Source organism: Chaetodon auriga, chromosome 4 (assembly GCF_051107435.1).
Source record: "Chaetodon auriga isolate fChaAug3 chromosome 4, fChaAug3.hap1, whole genome shotgun sequence".
Classification (NCBI taxonomy): Eukaryota; Metazoa; Chordata; class Actinopteri; order Chaetodontiformes; family Chaetodontidae; genus Chaetodon; species Chaetodon auriga.
This window is the reverse complement of record NC_135077.1, coordinates 12932328-12945675: the sequence shown is the minus strand read 5'-3', so window position 1 is coordinate 12945675 and position 13348 is coordinate 12932328. Positions and strand designations below refer to the sequence as shown.

Sequence of the window (13348 nt, the reverse complement as noted above, 5' to 3'; positions counted from 1 at the left end):
AGAGGACATGACTGTAACCGTGGAGTCTGCACTGTCGTTTGTTTTCCTTCACCCTCTTTGAAAAGAAAAAGACGGGACCGCGGCTGACATTTTTTAATTTCATTTCATTTTTTATTTTTGCAGTGCTGGTTTCATCAGGTTGTTCCAATCCCATCATCCCTTGCTCCTCCTTAAGCCCTTTTTTTGTACCACAGTATTTGTTTTATTTATGTTTGTCATTCTAGGCAGTGTTACCTTGTATGTCGTTAAAAAAGGCACCTCTTGAAAGTCGCTGAAGGATGATGATGATGATGATGATGATGATGATGATGATGATGGATGCATTAACTGAAGTCTCTTTTTATTCTTTTTTTTTTTTTTTTTTTTTTTGATCGTTTGCTCGTTTGTTTTCTTACCAAAACATTAGGGCAAGAACCCAGTAGTGGACTTGCATTGCCGTGGTAGTATTTATTTTGAATTAAATTAAAAGAAATACATTTCAGGGCTTCTGTTGTCGTGACCCTTTATTTCAGAGGCGAGGAGCATCAGCTCGGAGAGAAATTCAACCTGATATATTTACAGAAAAGAGTCACTGCTGTTTGTCTCTGCAGATTCAAGGAAAACTGAGACTGAAATCCTCAACTTTGAATCCAACAGGACAAAAATGAGTTTGACACAATGAAAGTTCTCAAATGTTAAATGTTGTATCATCAAAATCTGCCTCACAGGAACTTAGGATAACTAAAATCGTTTGTATCTGGAAACATTTTGCTCTGAAAAATAATTTGGCAATTATTTTCAGACCGTCAGTTTAGATTCAGGTAACATGACCACAACTGTGGTGCCAGCCTCGAGACACTGGTGGTAAAGATCTAACAGTTCAGGTGTAACGAGCATCAGTCCTTCATTTGGCTGCATCGCTCACAGCCTTGTTACACAAATGATGACCACTGAAGACCACTAGAATGTGTTTTCTAGTGAAACCAGTGAAGATCCAGTTAAAAAAGGCACATCCAGAACCAACAAACAAAGAGAACAGGCTTCACAACGCAGCAGTAGCACCATGTGACCGATGGTTTCCTCCTGTTTTCAGTCTCACGCTCTCTGAACCTGGTCGATGGTTGGGTGTAGAGCTCCTCCCAAACTGGATCCTCGGCTGCTGACGGAACCAATTCAGTCTCAGTGAGATCGTGGATACAGGACGGGGGCAGCGTTCACTCTGGTATGGACGGAGGCCAGTCCACGTCCACAGACTGAGAGGAGACACAGGCAGAAAGCTCAGGATCAACAAAGCCTATTAAACAAAAGTATTTTCCATATTGATGTTTAAATTTCCGAGGAAATGATCTATTCCAGAGCAGCAGAAGATCGATTCAGATCAATGCTTCTAAAACTGTCTCCTGCTGTTTGCTCTGGTATTTCTCATCTACAAATGTCAGATTTTAAATTTCTGAATGGGTGATCGACTAAGATTGTGGTTTGGTTCCTTCATCCCACCTCCACGTCCAGCTCCAGGATGTCGGTATCCGTCTTCAGCAGCTGGCACAGGTTGGGTTTGGTGCGACCGAAGTCTCCGTGGACAAACTCTTTGATGTAACTGTTGGCTGACGTTCAGGAGCGCTTTTTTGATCAGAGCAGCAGGTCTCAGAGAGCCACATTTCAAACATTTAAATGCCGCTTAAAAGTTGGTTTTACAGTGATTTAAAAACTAGGACAGCTGGCAACAGTTGTCTGTTTGTAACTAACCTCAGCTGATGAAAGTACAGTGGAACAAGAAGAATAAAAGTCGTTAACCATGCTAACTCCCTGTGAGCCACAAACTCTCATAATGTGTGAAAAACACAGATTTTCCATGGATGAAAACAGCTGGCCAGAAAAAGAGTGCCCATGCTAACAAGCTGCCACTTGTGTTAGCTCGTAAAGTTAGCATCATGAATGTATCAGGTTAGCATGCTAATACTCAAAACATTAGAATAAAAACTCCACGCTGTTACACCAGGTGGAGTCACATGACCTTTCCACGTAGCATATCTCACTGAGCGTTACAGCATCATGGCGCTGCTCATAATTTAATGACTGAATCATTTTCCTCAGCTGGACAAACAGCAAACTCGATGTGAGGATACGTCCCAGCCTGCGTCTTCAGCCCCAGGTAGAAGTGATGGGAGTCCAGGAAGCGGGTGTTCATGCTGTGGATGACTCTCTGACGAACCGCCAGCGCCCGCCGGTGCAGAACCCTCAGAGGAGTCTTCTGGTCCAGAGTCAGTTCCTGATGGGTGAACATCAGTTTCTTTTAGATATGAATCTTTATTCTGTCAATAAGACAGTCAGTCTATTCCTGGAGCTTCACAGTTTAAAATTCAATAAACAGTGAATGAAATTCGGTTTCAAAATCCACCCAGTTTGAAAACACTACTGTTCAGTTTCCAGACTTGATGTAAAACTAATGATTACACAGCATTCATCAAATATAAATTCAGTACCTGGAGGCATAAATATCAGCCCGTGTGTGTGTGTGTGTGTGCGCGCGTGCTGTAATGACCTTGATGTCATCGATGAAGGTGATGTCTTCCCTCTGAATGGGTTTCTGGGTCCAGATGAGCGCCGAGTACGACTTGGTTTTCTCCTCCTCTCCCTCCTTCATCCGACTCATGGCCTCTCTGCAGTTTAACACACAAACAGCGAAACATGGCACAGTCTCATCAACGGCCTTTTACATTCATTGACTGTTAGAGATTTAATGATGCAGGCGCAGTTTGGATCCATGTTTAGGGTTAGTCACCTGCTAACAATCTGCAGGTCTCTCACTCGGATTTTGTCTGAGGACTTGTTGATGGTCTAAAAACAGAACAAAAACGAGGTCAGTGGTCGTAAAGAACATGTGAGGACCTGAATGTTGCATGATTAAGAGCTAACATCAGCAGTATAAAATGCTCATGGACCAAATGTCTTTGGTCCAAAGTTTAATATTTCAGGAACTACTGAGACTCTTCAAACATCAGGCCTAAACTTCCTCTGTTTTGATTGATGTTTTGTTTCTCGCTCTGAATTTTGAAGATATGACCAAAGGTTTGTGTAAAATGAGTCAGTCGCCGGTTTCCATCCAAATGTTAACTGACTTGTCAGAAAATGAGCCAAAGAAGACACAAATTTAGGTGCTTTTCCGTCCAATGCTGTTGTGCAAACATTAGGAATTGGTCCAACAAGATGAACAGTAGGTGGCGCTAATGCTGCAATCAGGTGCCATTAGTCCACTGCAGAAGAGGAGGGAGCAATGACGCCATGTAGTTAAAAAAGCTCCAGTCAAACCTCAAACACTGGGGGAAAAAAAATGTAAAATGATGGAAATACTTGTGTTTCATTATTAATGTGAGGAAGGTTCCAGTCTCCTCATCCTCTGCACACATCTGATGATTTCAGCCGTTCAGTTGAAGCTTCAGTGGGCCTTTAAGTCACATGCTTCATGTATGTCATGACTAATTCACTGAATCTGTTTCCATTTGCATTTTAATTCTATAGATATTTTCCACCGACTCTGAGTGCAAAACCTTTTTCTACTTATGTGCAAATTGAAAATGTGCTCAAAAACAGTTACAGGTTCACTGAATGAAGTGTTTTGTGTGACGCCCGTGAGGTGAATGATGGTGTTTGAGCTGATGGGACGACCTCCTGCAGCTGCTTCATCTCCACTCTGCTCAGTCTGGATCTGTGAGGGTTCAGCAGCTCCATCGCAAACGGACGACCTGCCAATTAAACCACAACAGAAGAAAAATATTTCATTCTCACACTTCAGGTGACAAAATCCTCTGCAAGTGCAGCTTAGAAAAAGAAAAAAAGTGTGACTCACCATTTCCAAGAGTCCGGACGTCCACATCCTCCCTGCCGGATGATGAGAAATTAAATCCTGTAACAAAACATGAAGGGGGAGATTATCAGGACACGTTCAGCACCGGTTTATTGACTAGCCATCAGAGCATGGACTCACCGTTGGCTCTGAAGGAAGTGAGGATGGGTGCTGCGATCAGCTCCTCCACTGACGACTCCATCCTCCTCTCTCCATCGATCACCCATGGAGTCTGGGGCAGACTGCGACAGAACTTGTTGTACCTCCCTGGACAACAGGAAGAACATCAGGACAGAAAGTGGAGCCACTTTTGACGCAGAACATGAAAAGTGTCCCTCCATACCTGCCACAAAGACAGACACGTGGAGACACTGGACGTCCTGAGGGATGCAGCTGCTGGTCGGCTGCGCTGGTGGAGAAGGGTAGTGTCTGAAATAAATCAACGAGCATCACCTCAAACAGCTGATTTTAGAAAAACTTCTAGAACCGAGAGATAGAGAAGTGAAGCTTACTTTAGAAATTTGGCGTCAGTTATCTTTTCCAAAGCTTTGACCACCGCCATCCTGGTGAACACTGACTGCAGACGGAGGAAAAAAGACAGTCAGCATTTCTCGATTTTATTCTGAGCATTTTTAGCTGTGACGCTCCATCATGTCTGTTCGGTAATTAATTACATTTGAATTGTCTATTCTGTTCAGCCACAGTTCATAATGCTGCCAACAGATTTCTATCTGTGTCGAAGCAGCAGACATGATCAAATGTAATCAATCACTGCTACACATCAAAATTCTGTGTATGCACGCACATTTCTTCAACATGATGCTGGAGTGAGCACGAGGACCCCATGTGGTGAACAGAATTCATCACAGCTTTTTCCTGCATTTTCTACCATGTTCCCCTGCTGGGAGGAGCTGAGATGTGAGGAGCAGATATGAGGAGGGAAGGATCCACGACAGCCAAATGACTCGTCTCCTTCACAGGCCTTCGTAACGCCAACCAATACTCACATGACTGAACCGTCTTGTCCTCCTGCCCTTCATATCAAATAATCCACTCGTCCCGCTGGTCGAGTGGACACAAAACCATATTTTCTCTTCAGTTTTTGCTTCAGAGGTGCCTTCAGACAGAGCCAGGCTACCTGTTTCTCCCTGTCTCCAGTCTTTTTGCTAAGCTAAGCTAACCTAACCGTCTTCTGGCTTTAGCTTCATATTGAACCCACACATGAGAGTGGCATCGATTTTCTCATCTAACTATCGGCAAGAAAGCAAATAAGTGTAGTTCACAAAATGTCTCACTATTCCTTTAATGTGTCTCAACTACGTGTAGGTCTCAGTGTGACAATAAACTAAATCCTCGTGATTTGAAAGGTGCTACTGAAAAATACCAGAACACCTTGACTTTGTTGCTTCCTGACCTGTTTGTTCTTGGTGGGTTTGAAGCAGTCAGGACATGTTGATGCACTGTAGGAGGACAGAAAAGAGGAGTCAGAGCATCACACTACAAGGTAAACAGAAATATTTATGACACTGACTGTGGTCTTGACCTTTGACCTGATAACTATTACTCGAACTTACAGGAAGTGACAATCGGCGTCTGTCTCTGGGTGGGTGAACTCCACACCGACCTCGAACAAACTCTGTGAAAACAAAAGAAACACAAAGTCGGTTCCATCTACAGAAATTAAATTCAAAGCTTCAAAAATCCAAATCCTGGCTGTGAAACCTGAGAAAACATTAATGGTTTTTCCTTTGCCCCTAAACAAGGCACTGAAACCTCAACCTGCCCTCAATGAATAACAGTTAAAATTGTAATTTATAAAGTTTGTAAGTGATTGTATAAAAAATGTTCCTCAAATAAACTTGACTGAATTTTTCTCCTCTCCAAGGGGGGTCACCTACCCTCGTAACCACCGCAACACCCCCCAGCTCCTTGGCGACTGGGCCCTGCATGATCCACTTGAAGGCCTCCTTCACCTGGATGACGTCGTCCTTGTCTGCTGCAACACTTTTCTCTCTGAGTGAGCAAACAGAAGCAAACGTATGGTCCCATCTGACGCCTGACTGAAGATGCAGTCATGTTTCAAATATATGAGTCAAGACAAATTCCTTTACCTCAGTTCCTTCTTCACATGAAGCCAACAGGAGTGCTGCAGGATTAAAAAACACACGTCAAAGTCCCTCGAATGTGACTTTTCATTGGAACTCAAAACACTCACTAGAACACCAAACGTACATACGATGCTGAAAATAGCTTCATTAAATGACATCGTACACAGAGAGACTGACCTCTCGGACACACAGCTGAGCAGGCAGAGAGACAGACAGCACCAGGCTGTCAAACTCGTACTTTTCTGCTTTCACTGCCTCGCTGATCTGTGAACACAGAACAAAACATCACGTTCATCTCAAACGTGATACACTCTGACACTGCGGTGATAGTGTTGAGTATGAAAGCAGCACACGCACCTTTACAGCCTGAGGTGTGCCACAGAGTTCCTGTAGGATCCCCAAACACACCACACACACACCTGACTCTTCATCCTTCAGTTTGACCACAGCAGCAGAATCTTCCTCTGATGGAGCAGCAGTGTCAATGGACTCCAGTTTCGCTCTTTTACTCGGTGGGTCTTCAGGTGGTTCTGACACTGCTGCATCTTGGGATTTGTAGTGTCCTTCGGTGGACTCTGCTGCTGCTGAATCTTGGGATTTGGTGTTCTCTGTATTGCTTATGAAAGCCTGAAGCTCCTTGAGTGTATCCTGCATAAGATGAAAAATGACACAGTGTATGAAGGATCAAAAAGAAACTGACATTACATATGAACACCAGCCACTGTGAATCATTTCTGAATGAATACAGAAGGTGCTAAGATGTCCTAAGAGCAGGATGAATCTTACTTGTTGGGGTTGTCGATAGGCAGCCTGAACGCTCACACAGCAGAACCTGAGGATGCAGCGAGCGCAGCAGCCGGCCGACAGCAGCTTCTGAACAATGGGTTTGTCCTTCTCCTTCAGCGGCAGCATGACTGACGGCTGCAGGGAATGCAGAGACACACAGGCTGGTCAGCCCACATTAGTGCTGAAATGATTACTTCATCAGCCACTGGATAGGTACTTTGTCCAACCATGACTGTTGACTTTGCAAAACCTAAATGTCAATTACCTGTGTCTCCATTACATAGTTCTGGAGTTGAAAAATGAACTGTCCTTCACAGTACAAATCTTGGTTATGAGAGTTGCTATTATAACATCCTGGTCAAAAATGTGAAAAAGGAATAATGCAATTAAATCTTGTTATGCAATTTGTAACTTTCTATCATAAAAAAGTGCTATGTAAATACTTCCTTGATCTGCACTGTACATAGCCATAACAGTGCTGACCATAAGCTATTTTTTGTGAAATCCTAGGTTCACTAAAAGAAATGAACAGGACGTTTTTTAAGTGTACTTACAAACAGCTACTCTTGCAATACGCAAGAAAAACATGATAATCTAGACAGCTGGATACTCAATAATTTAAAACGCACCTGCCAAAGAGGCTCAAAACAACCGTTAAAGCATGTCTATGTGGTCTCCAACTCTGCTGTCGGCTAAGCTAACTAAGCTAACACTGGGCTTTTAAAGAGCCATAATGAGAGAACATGAACGCAAACAGCCCAGTGAGCTGCTGCTAAACACTCGAAATGAACCTACCGAACACGAAGGTAGTTAACCCACAAAAATATAAAGGAAACAGGGGGGATCAGAAGCCTGGTAACATGTTCATCCAAAATGCTTCTTCCCTAATGTTTCAACCTAAACAGACACAGCTAATCAACCCAGATCAGCTTTCGTTAACTTAATGTGAAAACTTGGCCTTTAGCAATTAAGCAGAGACTACATCTGAACTATTTTTGACAATTAAGTCCATTAATGTATAATCTGGACAAAAATAAAACCTTTAGAATGTGAAAAATCAGCGCAAGTCAATTCTGTTACTTCGGTAATTGAGGTCTACTGTCTGAAACGTCATCTTCAAGCGCCGGGCAATTTGACAGCCGGGTCCTTCTCTCTGCGCCGCGGCCGATTGCTCTGGAAGGTTCTGACCGGGGCCGGCTGGAGACATCTAAATCTGAGTCCATCCGAGCCCGAACCGCGGTGTTTCAGTCTTGGGGCGCATCAGTCCCGTTCTGAGGATTTCTCCTAACATTTCCGATCGATTATAAAGCTGCGATGCCGGAAGCGAAGGCAGCACCGAAAGCCTCAAACATGAGCAGAAACAATGGAGGGGCGTATGTGGATCGTGACAAGCCGGCCCAGATTAGGTTCAGTAACATCTCGGCTGCAAAAGGTACAGTGAAAGATTTACAAGTTATTTTAAACAGCTAATATCAAGCCCCAAATTTTACCTTTCAGTTCAGTTTCATAGCTGAAGGCTGGGTAGGGCAGGGCACCGTTATTCATTGTTATTTAAGTTGTAGCTTCTCCCTGATCCCAGATCCAGTTTAACAAAGTACCAATTTAACAGCCTTACTTAAAAGTACATGACTGGTACAAACGTTAAGAGGGGTTTATCATAATTAGAAAATAATCACCCATACTTTTCGGCATCTGTGACGGCACCTGATACCACTGCTCTGAAATCCCACCTCAAATTTGCTTTGTTTCTATTAAAGCTTCTTTCAGTGTATCTTAAGGTAGCAAGCAAAATATGTCGATTTCCAAAATTTTGATGCACAACATCGGGAATTTGGTGTTGTGTTCTGTCCCTGCAAGATGCTCATGACTCAACACAATCTCAGCATTAGCTAGCTCAGTTGCCCAAAGTGCTGCATACTGAATATGGCCAGAAGATGCGAGGGACCGAGAGAGTAGTGAAGTGTGGATTGAAAGTTCATCATTGCCACCATACTGACAGATCACCTGCTTGTTTGACAGCTGTTGCAGATGCAGTCAGAACAAGCCTGGGGCCCAAAGGCATGGACAAGATGGTCAGTGAACAGACTTTGGCTTCACGCTAACTTCACCTTGCTCTTGGGACATACACACATTTCTAAGCAGGTGCTGTTTTTCCCGTTTGTATCAGATCCAGGATGAGAAAGGTGATGTGACCATTACCAACGACGGCGCCACCATCCTGAAGCAGATGCAGGTGCTCCACCCTGCAGCTAAAATGGTACGTTCCAACAGACACTTTCTGATGGTGTTGATTCCTTTGCATCCAAAATATGAACGCTCCTTTTTACAGCAGAATTTTGAGTTTCGTTTACTTTTTCCATGAATAATTTGTGGTACATGTCATTGGTATTTTTAGTGTGAACTAATCTTGGTTTGTAGTTTTTCAAGCCTGGATTGAAATGTGCATGTGTGTTTTTCAGTTGGTGGAACTGTCCAAAGCCCAGGACATTGAGGCTGGTGACGGCACCACCTCTGTGGTGGTGATTGCTGGGGCGCTGCTGGACGCTTGCTACAAACTGCTGCAGAAAGGTAAGAGCTGCAGAGGACAGAAAACAAACACAAAGTTCATATGAATTAGCACCATTATTGTAAATGCGTATCTTGGGAAATTGTGCTTTCTCATGGAGAATTAGTGCAGGAGAATGAATTCCATTTTTTGGGAGCATTCACATGTTTTTATGCAGATTTTTCAAGTTCAAATTCAGGCTGGGGCCCTTTTTGCCATGTTTACTTTGTGTTAATTGATTGGACTTGTGGGGAAAAAAAAATCAACCTGAGTGGTAAAATTTGCAAACTTTGAAATTGGTCATACTTAATTTAAAATGATATAAAACTGAAAAAAATCCTCAAATCCTTATGTATATATATATATGATGTAGATGTTTGACATGACGCTAATGTTTACACACTGTCTCATCAATCAGGTATCCACCCCACCATCATCTCGGAGTCCTTCCAGAAGGCTGTGGAGAAGGGTGTGGAGGTGCTGACAGCCATGAGCCGGCCGGTGCAGCTGAGCGACCGCGAGACGCTGCTCAACAGCGCCACCACGTCACTGTGCTCCAAGGTGGTGTCTCAGTACTCCAGCCTGCTGGCGCCCATGAGCGTGGACGCTGTCATGCGAGTCATCGACCCGGCCACTGCCACCAGCGTCGACCTGCACGACATCAAAATCATCAAGAAGCTCGGGTGAGTGCTGAAATCCAGCCGGTCCATATCACAAATCATTTACAACAGCCGCCTCAAAAATGGAAATTTTTACCTGGTTCAGTGAAAAAGTCATTTGAGAAGCATCATTTTTGTATTTCTTCATAGTTCATGGATTTTAGATCCACCTCTGCCTACCTTCACAGTATTAACCTGGATTTTTGCTGTGTTTTTAGAGGGACCATTGATGACTGTGAGCTGGTGGAGGGCCTGGTGCTGACCCAGAGAGTGGCCAACAGCGGCGTCACACGTGTGGAGAAGGCCAAGATCGGCCTCATTCAGTTCTGCTTGTCCCCTCCCAAAACTGACGTGAGTCACCTGACCTTCACACAGCCAAAGCAAATATTTAAAAACTTAATTTCTTAGTTTCTAATTAATATTAGTTTGAAATCATTTCACATCATGACAACTTCCTGTCATGGTCCTTTCTTCCCTGACCTGTTGTGCATCTTCGACATACAGATGGACAACCAGATCGTGGTGTCAGACTATGCCCAGATGGACCGCGTGCTGCGGGAGGAGCGCGCTTACATCCTCAACATGGTGAAACAGATCAAGAAGGCCGGCTGCAATGTGCTGCTCATCCAGAAGTCCATCCTCAGGTAAACAGCATACATGAGATCAGACACTGGTTGCCATGTCTTATCAAACTCTACATATGGACAGTGAACATTGTTTCATACTAACAACAAACTGTCCTGTGACAGAGACGCTCTGAGCGACCTCGCCCTGCACTTCCTCAACAAAATGAAGATAATGGTGGTGAAGGACATTGAGAGAGAGGACATCGAGTTCATCTGCAAGGTGAGCCTCAGCGAAATGTTTCAGGCTGCACAAGCAGCAGTTACTATAGATGAATAGACACTTCCATCACTCTCTGAAGCTCTGATCAGTTTGTTCTTCTTTGGCCTTGGTCAAAGAGGAGATTTTTTACACAGATGGGTTCATGTCTCAGTCTCGGTACCTGAAAACATGTTTGGCTTTGATAAAATCATAATTGCATCCAAGTCAGAATAAAGCTTCAGTAAGGAGCTGCAGAGTGAACTTTTTGTACTGTTTGACTCTTATCGCTCTGTGAATTTGATTGAACAGGATTCTCATCTATACATTGTTATTTCTGTGCAAATAAACCTGTTGTATGACAGTCGAGTAAAACAAAGTCTCCCCTCCCCTCCAGACTATTGGCACCAAGCCCATCGCCCACATCGACCACTTCACCTCAGAGATGCTTGGCACAGCAGAGCTGGTGGAGGAGGTCAGCCTGGACGGCTCCGGCAAGCTGGTCAAGGTACGTGTCAGACTGAGCCTTTGGACTCAGATCTTGGATGAGTCAGAGTTGATATTATAGCAGTTTTACGATCAGTGACACATCACACTTCATACATTACAACTGAAGACTAACGAGCTGATAGAACAACAAAAATGTGACAATTGTAAAATACTGGGAACCAGAATATGAAAACATCTCCAGTGTGATTCTTCTAGTAAACGGTTGGTGTTGGTCTTTGGCAGGTTACAGGCTGCACCAGCCCCGGGAAGACGGTGAGCATCGTGGTTCGGGGCTCCAACAAGCTGGTGATCGAGGAGGCAGAGCGCTCCATCCATGATGCGCTGTGTGTCATCCGCTGCCTGGTCAAGAAGAGGTCGGTCATTTCTGCAGCTTATTTCACAAAGAAACACATTCCTCCTGATTCTGATAGAGAGACTGTCTCAACAGTTGTTTTCAACATAGTGACCTCTGACAAAGGCGCTCTTGCAATGTTTCATCCTTCATGAGCGTAACAAACTGAGGAACAGTACTGTGGAAAGCTCACCTTTATTCACTCCTGGTTGTCTCAGCAACTTGGCTGGGGAGCATTCACACACATATTACAAAATCTCGAAGGACTGGGAAGTAATTTTGATTATTTTTTAGATGATGAAATGTTCAACAAATCCACAGGTATTTGGGGAAATGTGTCATTGTACATAGACTGCTCCAGGAATGAAGACTGTTCTTTCTCCTCCCCTGCCCTTCAGAGCCCTGATAGCTGGTGGCGGTGCTCCAGAAATTGAGCTGGCTGTGCGTCTGGCAGAGTACTCACGTACCCTGGGCGGCATGGAGGCGTACTGTGTGCGGGCTTACAGTGACGCCCTCGAGGTGATCCCCTCGACGCTGGCTGAGAACGCCGGCCTGAACCCCATCTCTACTGTGACGGAGCTCCGCAACAGGCACGCTCAGGGAGATAAGATGGCCGGCATAAACGTCCGCAAGGTCTGCTCTCCTTCTCCCGTTTCATAACATGTTGATGTTCATGAAGTTACATAGATAGGATTAGGCTAGGTTTTTGTTTTGCAGTGCAAAGACTCTGCTTTGGGATCTGTCTGTGAAGTTTTCTGTTATTACTGACATTTCACAGACAAATTTTTAAATCAATTGGAAAAATAATTGACTGATGAGTCAGCAATAAAATAATTATTGGTTGCAGTTGTGTTATACAGTGATTTTTAAAACATAAAACTGTGTGCAATAGCATGTCACATTAACCATGCAATCATGGTGCAGCATTAAAGCCTCCCAGTATCCCAGTATCAAGACTGATTTGACTGACTGGTTTGTTGTTTCTGTGTGTGACAGGGAGGAATCTCCAACATCCTGGAAGAGCTGGTGGTGCAGCCTTCACTGGTGTCCATCAGTGCACTGACCCTGGCAACAGAGACGGTCCGCAGCATCCTCAAGATCGACGATGTGGTAAGACTCAACACCCCAAACTGTGGGCTAAATCATTTATAGTGATTTTTCTTTTTAATTGCGCCGAGTCTTTGGTCATGTTTTTGCTAAATCTGAGTATGTTGTGTATCATGTTAAGTCGGAGGTGAGAATCTGTCTTATCTTGTTACAGGTAAACACACGATAAGAGCTTTGAGTCCAGTGTGTTCTGTTCATGAAGCCTGCTCGTACTGCGAGGGACCAGAAACTCTGTTGATGTCCGTCTGTTCAGATTTCCCCTGCAGTTGTTACGTTGCATAATTTAATTAAAAAAAAGGCTTGTTTTTTTGCTGACACTCCAGCTGTTGCCTGTGTGATTCTTTTGCCTTTTTGGGGGGGTTATCTTAATACTGTTTCAGAGGATTTTTAGCCCATTAAAATAGGTGCATTTAAAGTTTGGATTTACAATTGTGCTTTTTCTTTTTTTGTTGAAACACATTAGTATGGTATATATGTGAAAATGTGGAAAATGGTTCCAAATAAATTTTCCTTTTACTGAGAAAATTATTTCCGGGATGAAACTTGAACATACAGGAGTACAATAATTTAAATATAAATGCAAAGTCATTTTTTTCTTTCCTGAAAATCTTAAAGAAAGCCTCCCTGGCATCAGTCAATTTTGCTAGACAACACAAG

The 13348-nt window shown here is 43.7% G+C and overlaps 2 protein-coding genes across 2 annotated transcripts; one reads left to right on the top strand and one right to left on the bottom strand.

The window, feature by feature from the left end:
- Window positions 1–119: 119 nt before the first annotated feature.
- pus10 (pseudouridine synthase 10) lies at window positions 120–7630 on the bottom strand. Its single transcript, XM_076729111.1, has 18 exons — window positions 7513–7630; window positions 6718–6852; window positions 6289–6579; window positions 6109–6195; window positions 5935–5969; window positions 5722–5836; window positions 5398–5459; window positions 5238–5283; window positions 4336–4400; window positions 4167–4252; window positions 3965–4090; window positions 3827–3883; window positions 3646–3722; window positions 2762–2817; window positions 2522–2639; window positions 2106–2248; window positions 1477–1576; window positions 120–1232 (listed from the first exon to the last, which is right to left on the bottom strand). The coding sequence occupies exons 2-18, from the start codon at window positions 6841–6843 to the stop codon at window positions 1194–1196; spliced, it is 1629 nt and encodes a 542-aa protein (XP_076585226.1). The 5' UTR covers window positions 6844–6852; window positions 7513–7630; the 3' UTR covers window positions 120–1193.
- Window positions 7631–7829: 199 nt separating this feature from the next.
- Window positions 7830–13013, top strand: cct4 (chaperonin containing TCP1, subunit 4 (delta)). The gene is made up of 13 exons (XM_076729307.1): window positions 7830–8149; window positions 8737–8789; window positions 8885–8974; window positions 9177–9285; window positions 9681–9945; window positions 10140–10272; window positions 10426–10565; window positions 10671–10767; window positions 11141–11251; window positions 11476–11606; window positions 11983–12217; window positions 12581–12694; window positions 12846–13013. The coding sequence occupies exons 1-13, from the start codon at window positions 8032–8034 to the stop codon at window positions 12858–12860; spliced, it is 1611 nt and encodes a 536-aa protein (XP_076585422.1). The 5' UTR covers window positions 7830–8031; the 3' UTR covers window positions 12861–13013.
- The last annotated feature ends 335 nt before the right edge of the window (window positions 13014–13348 follow it).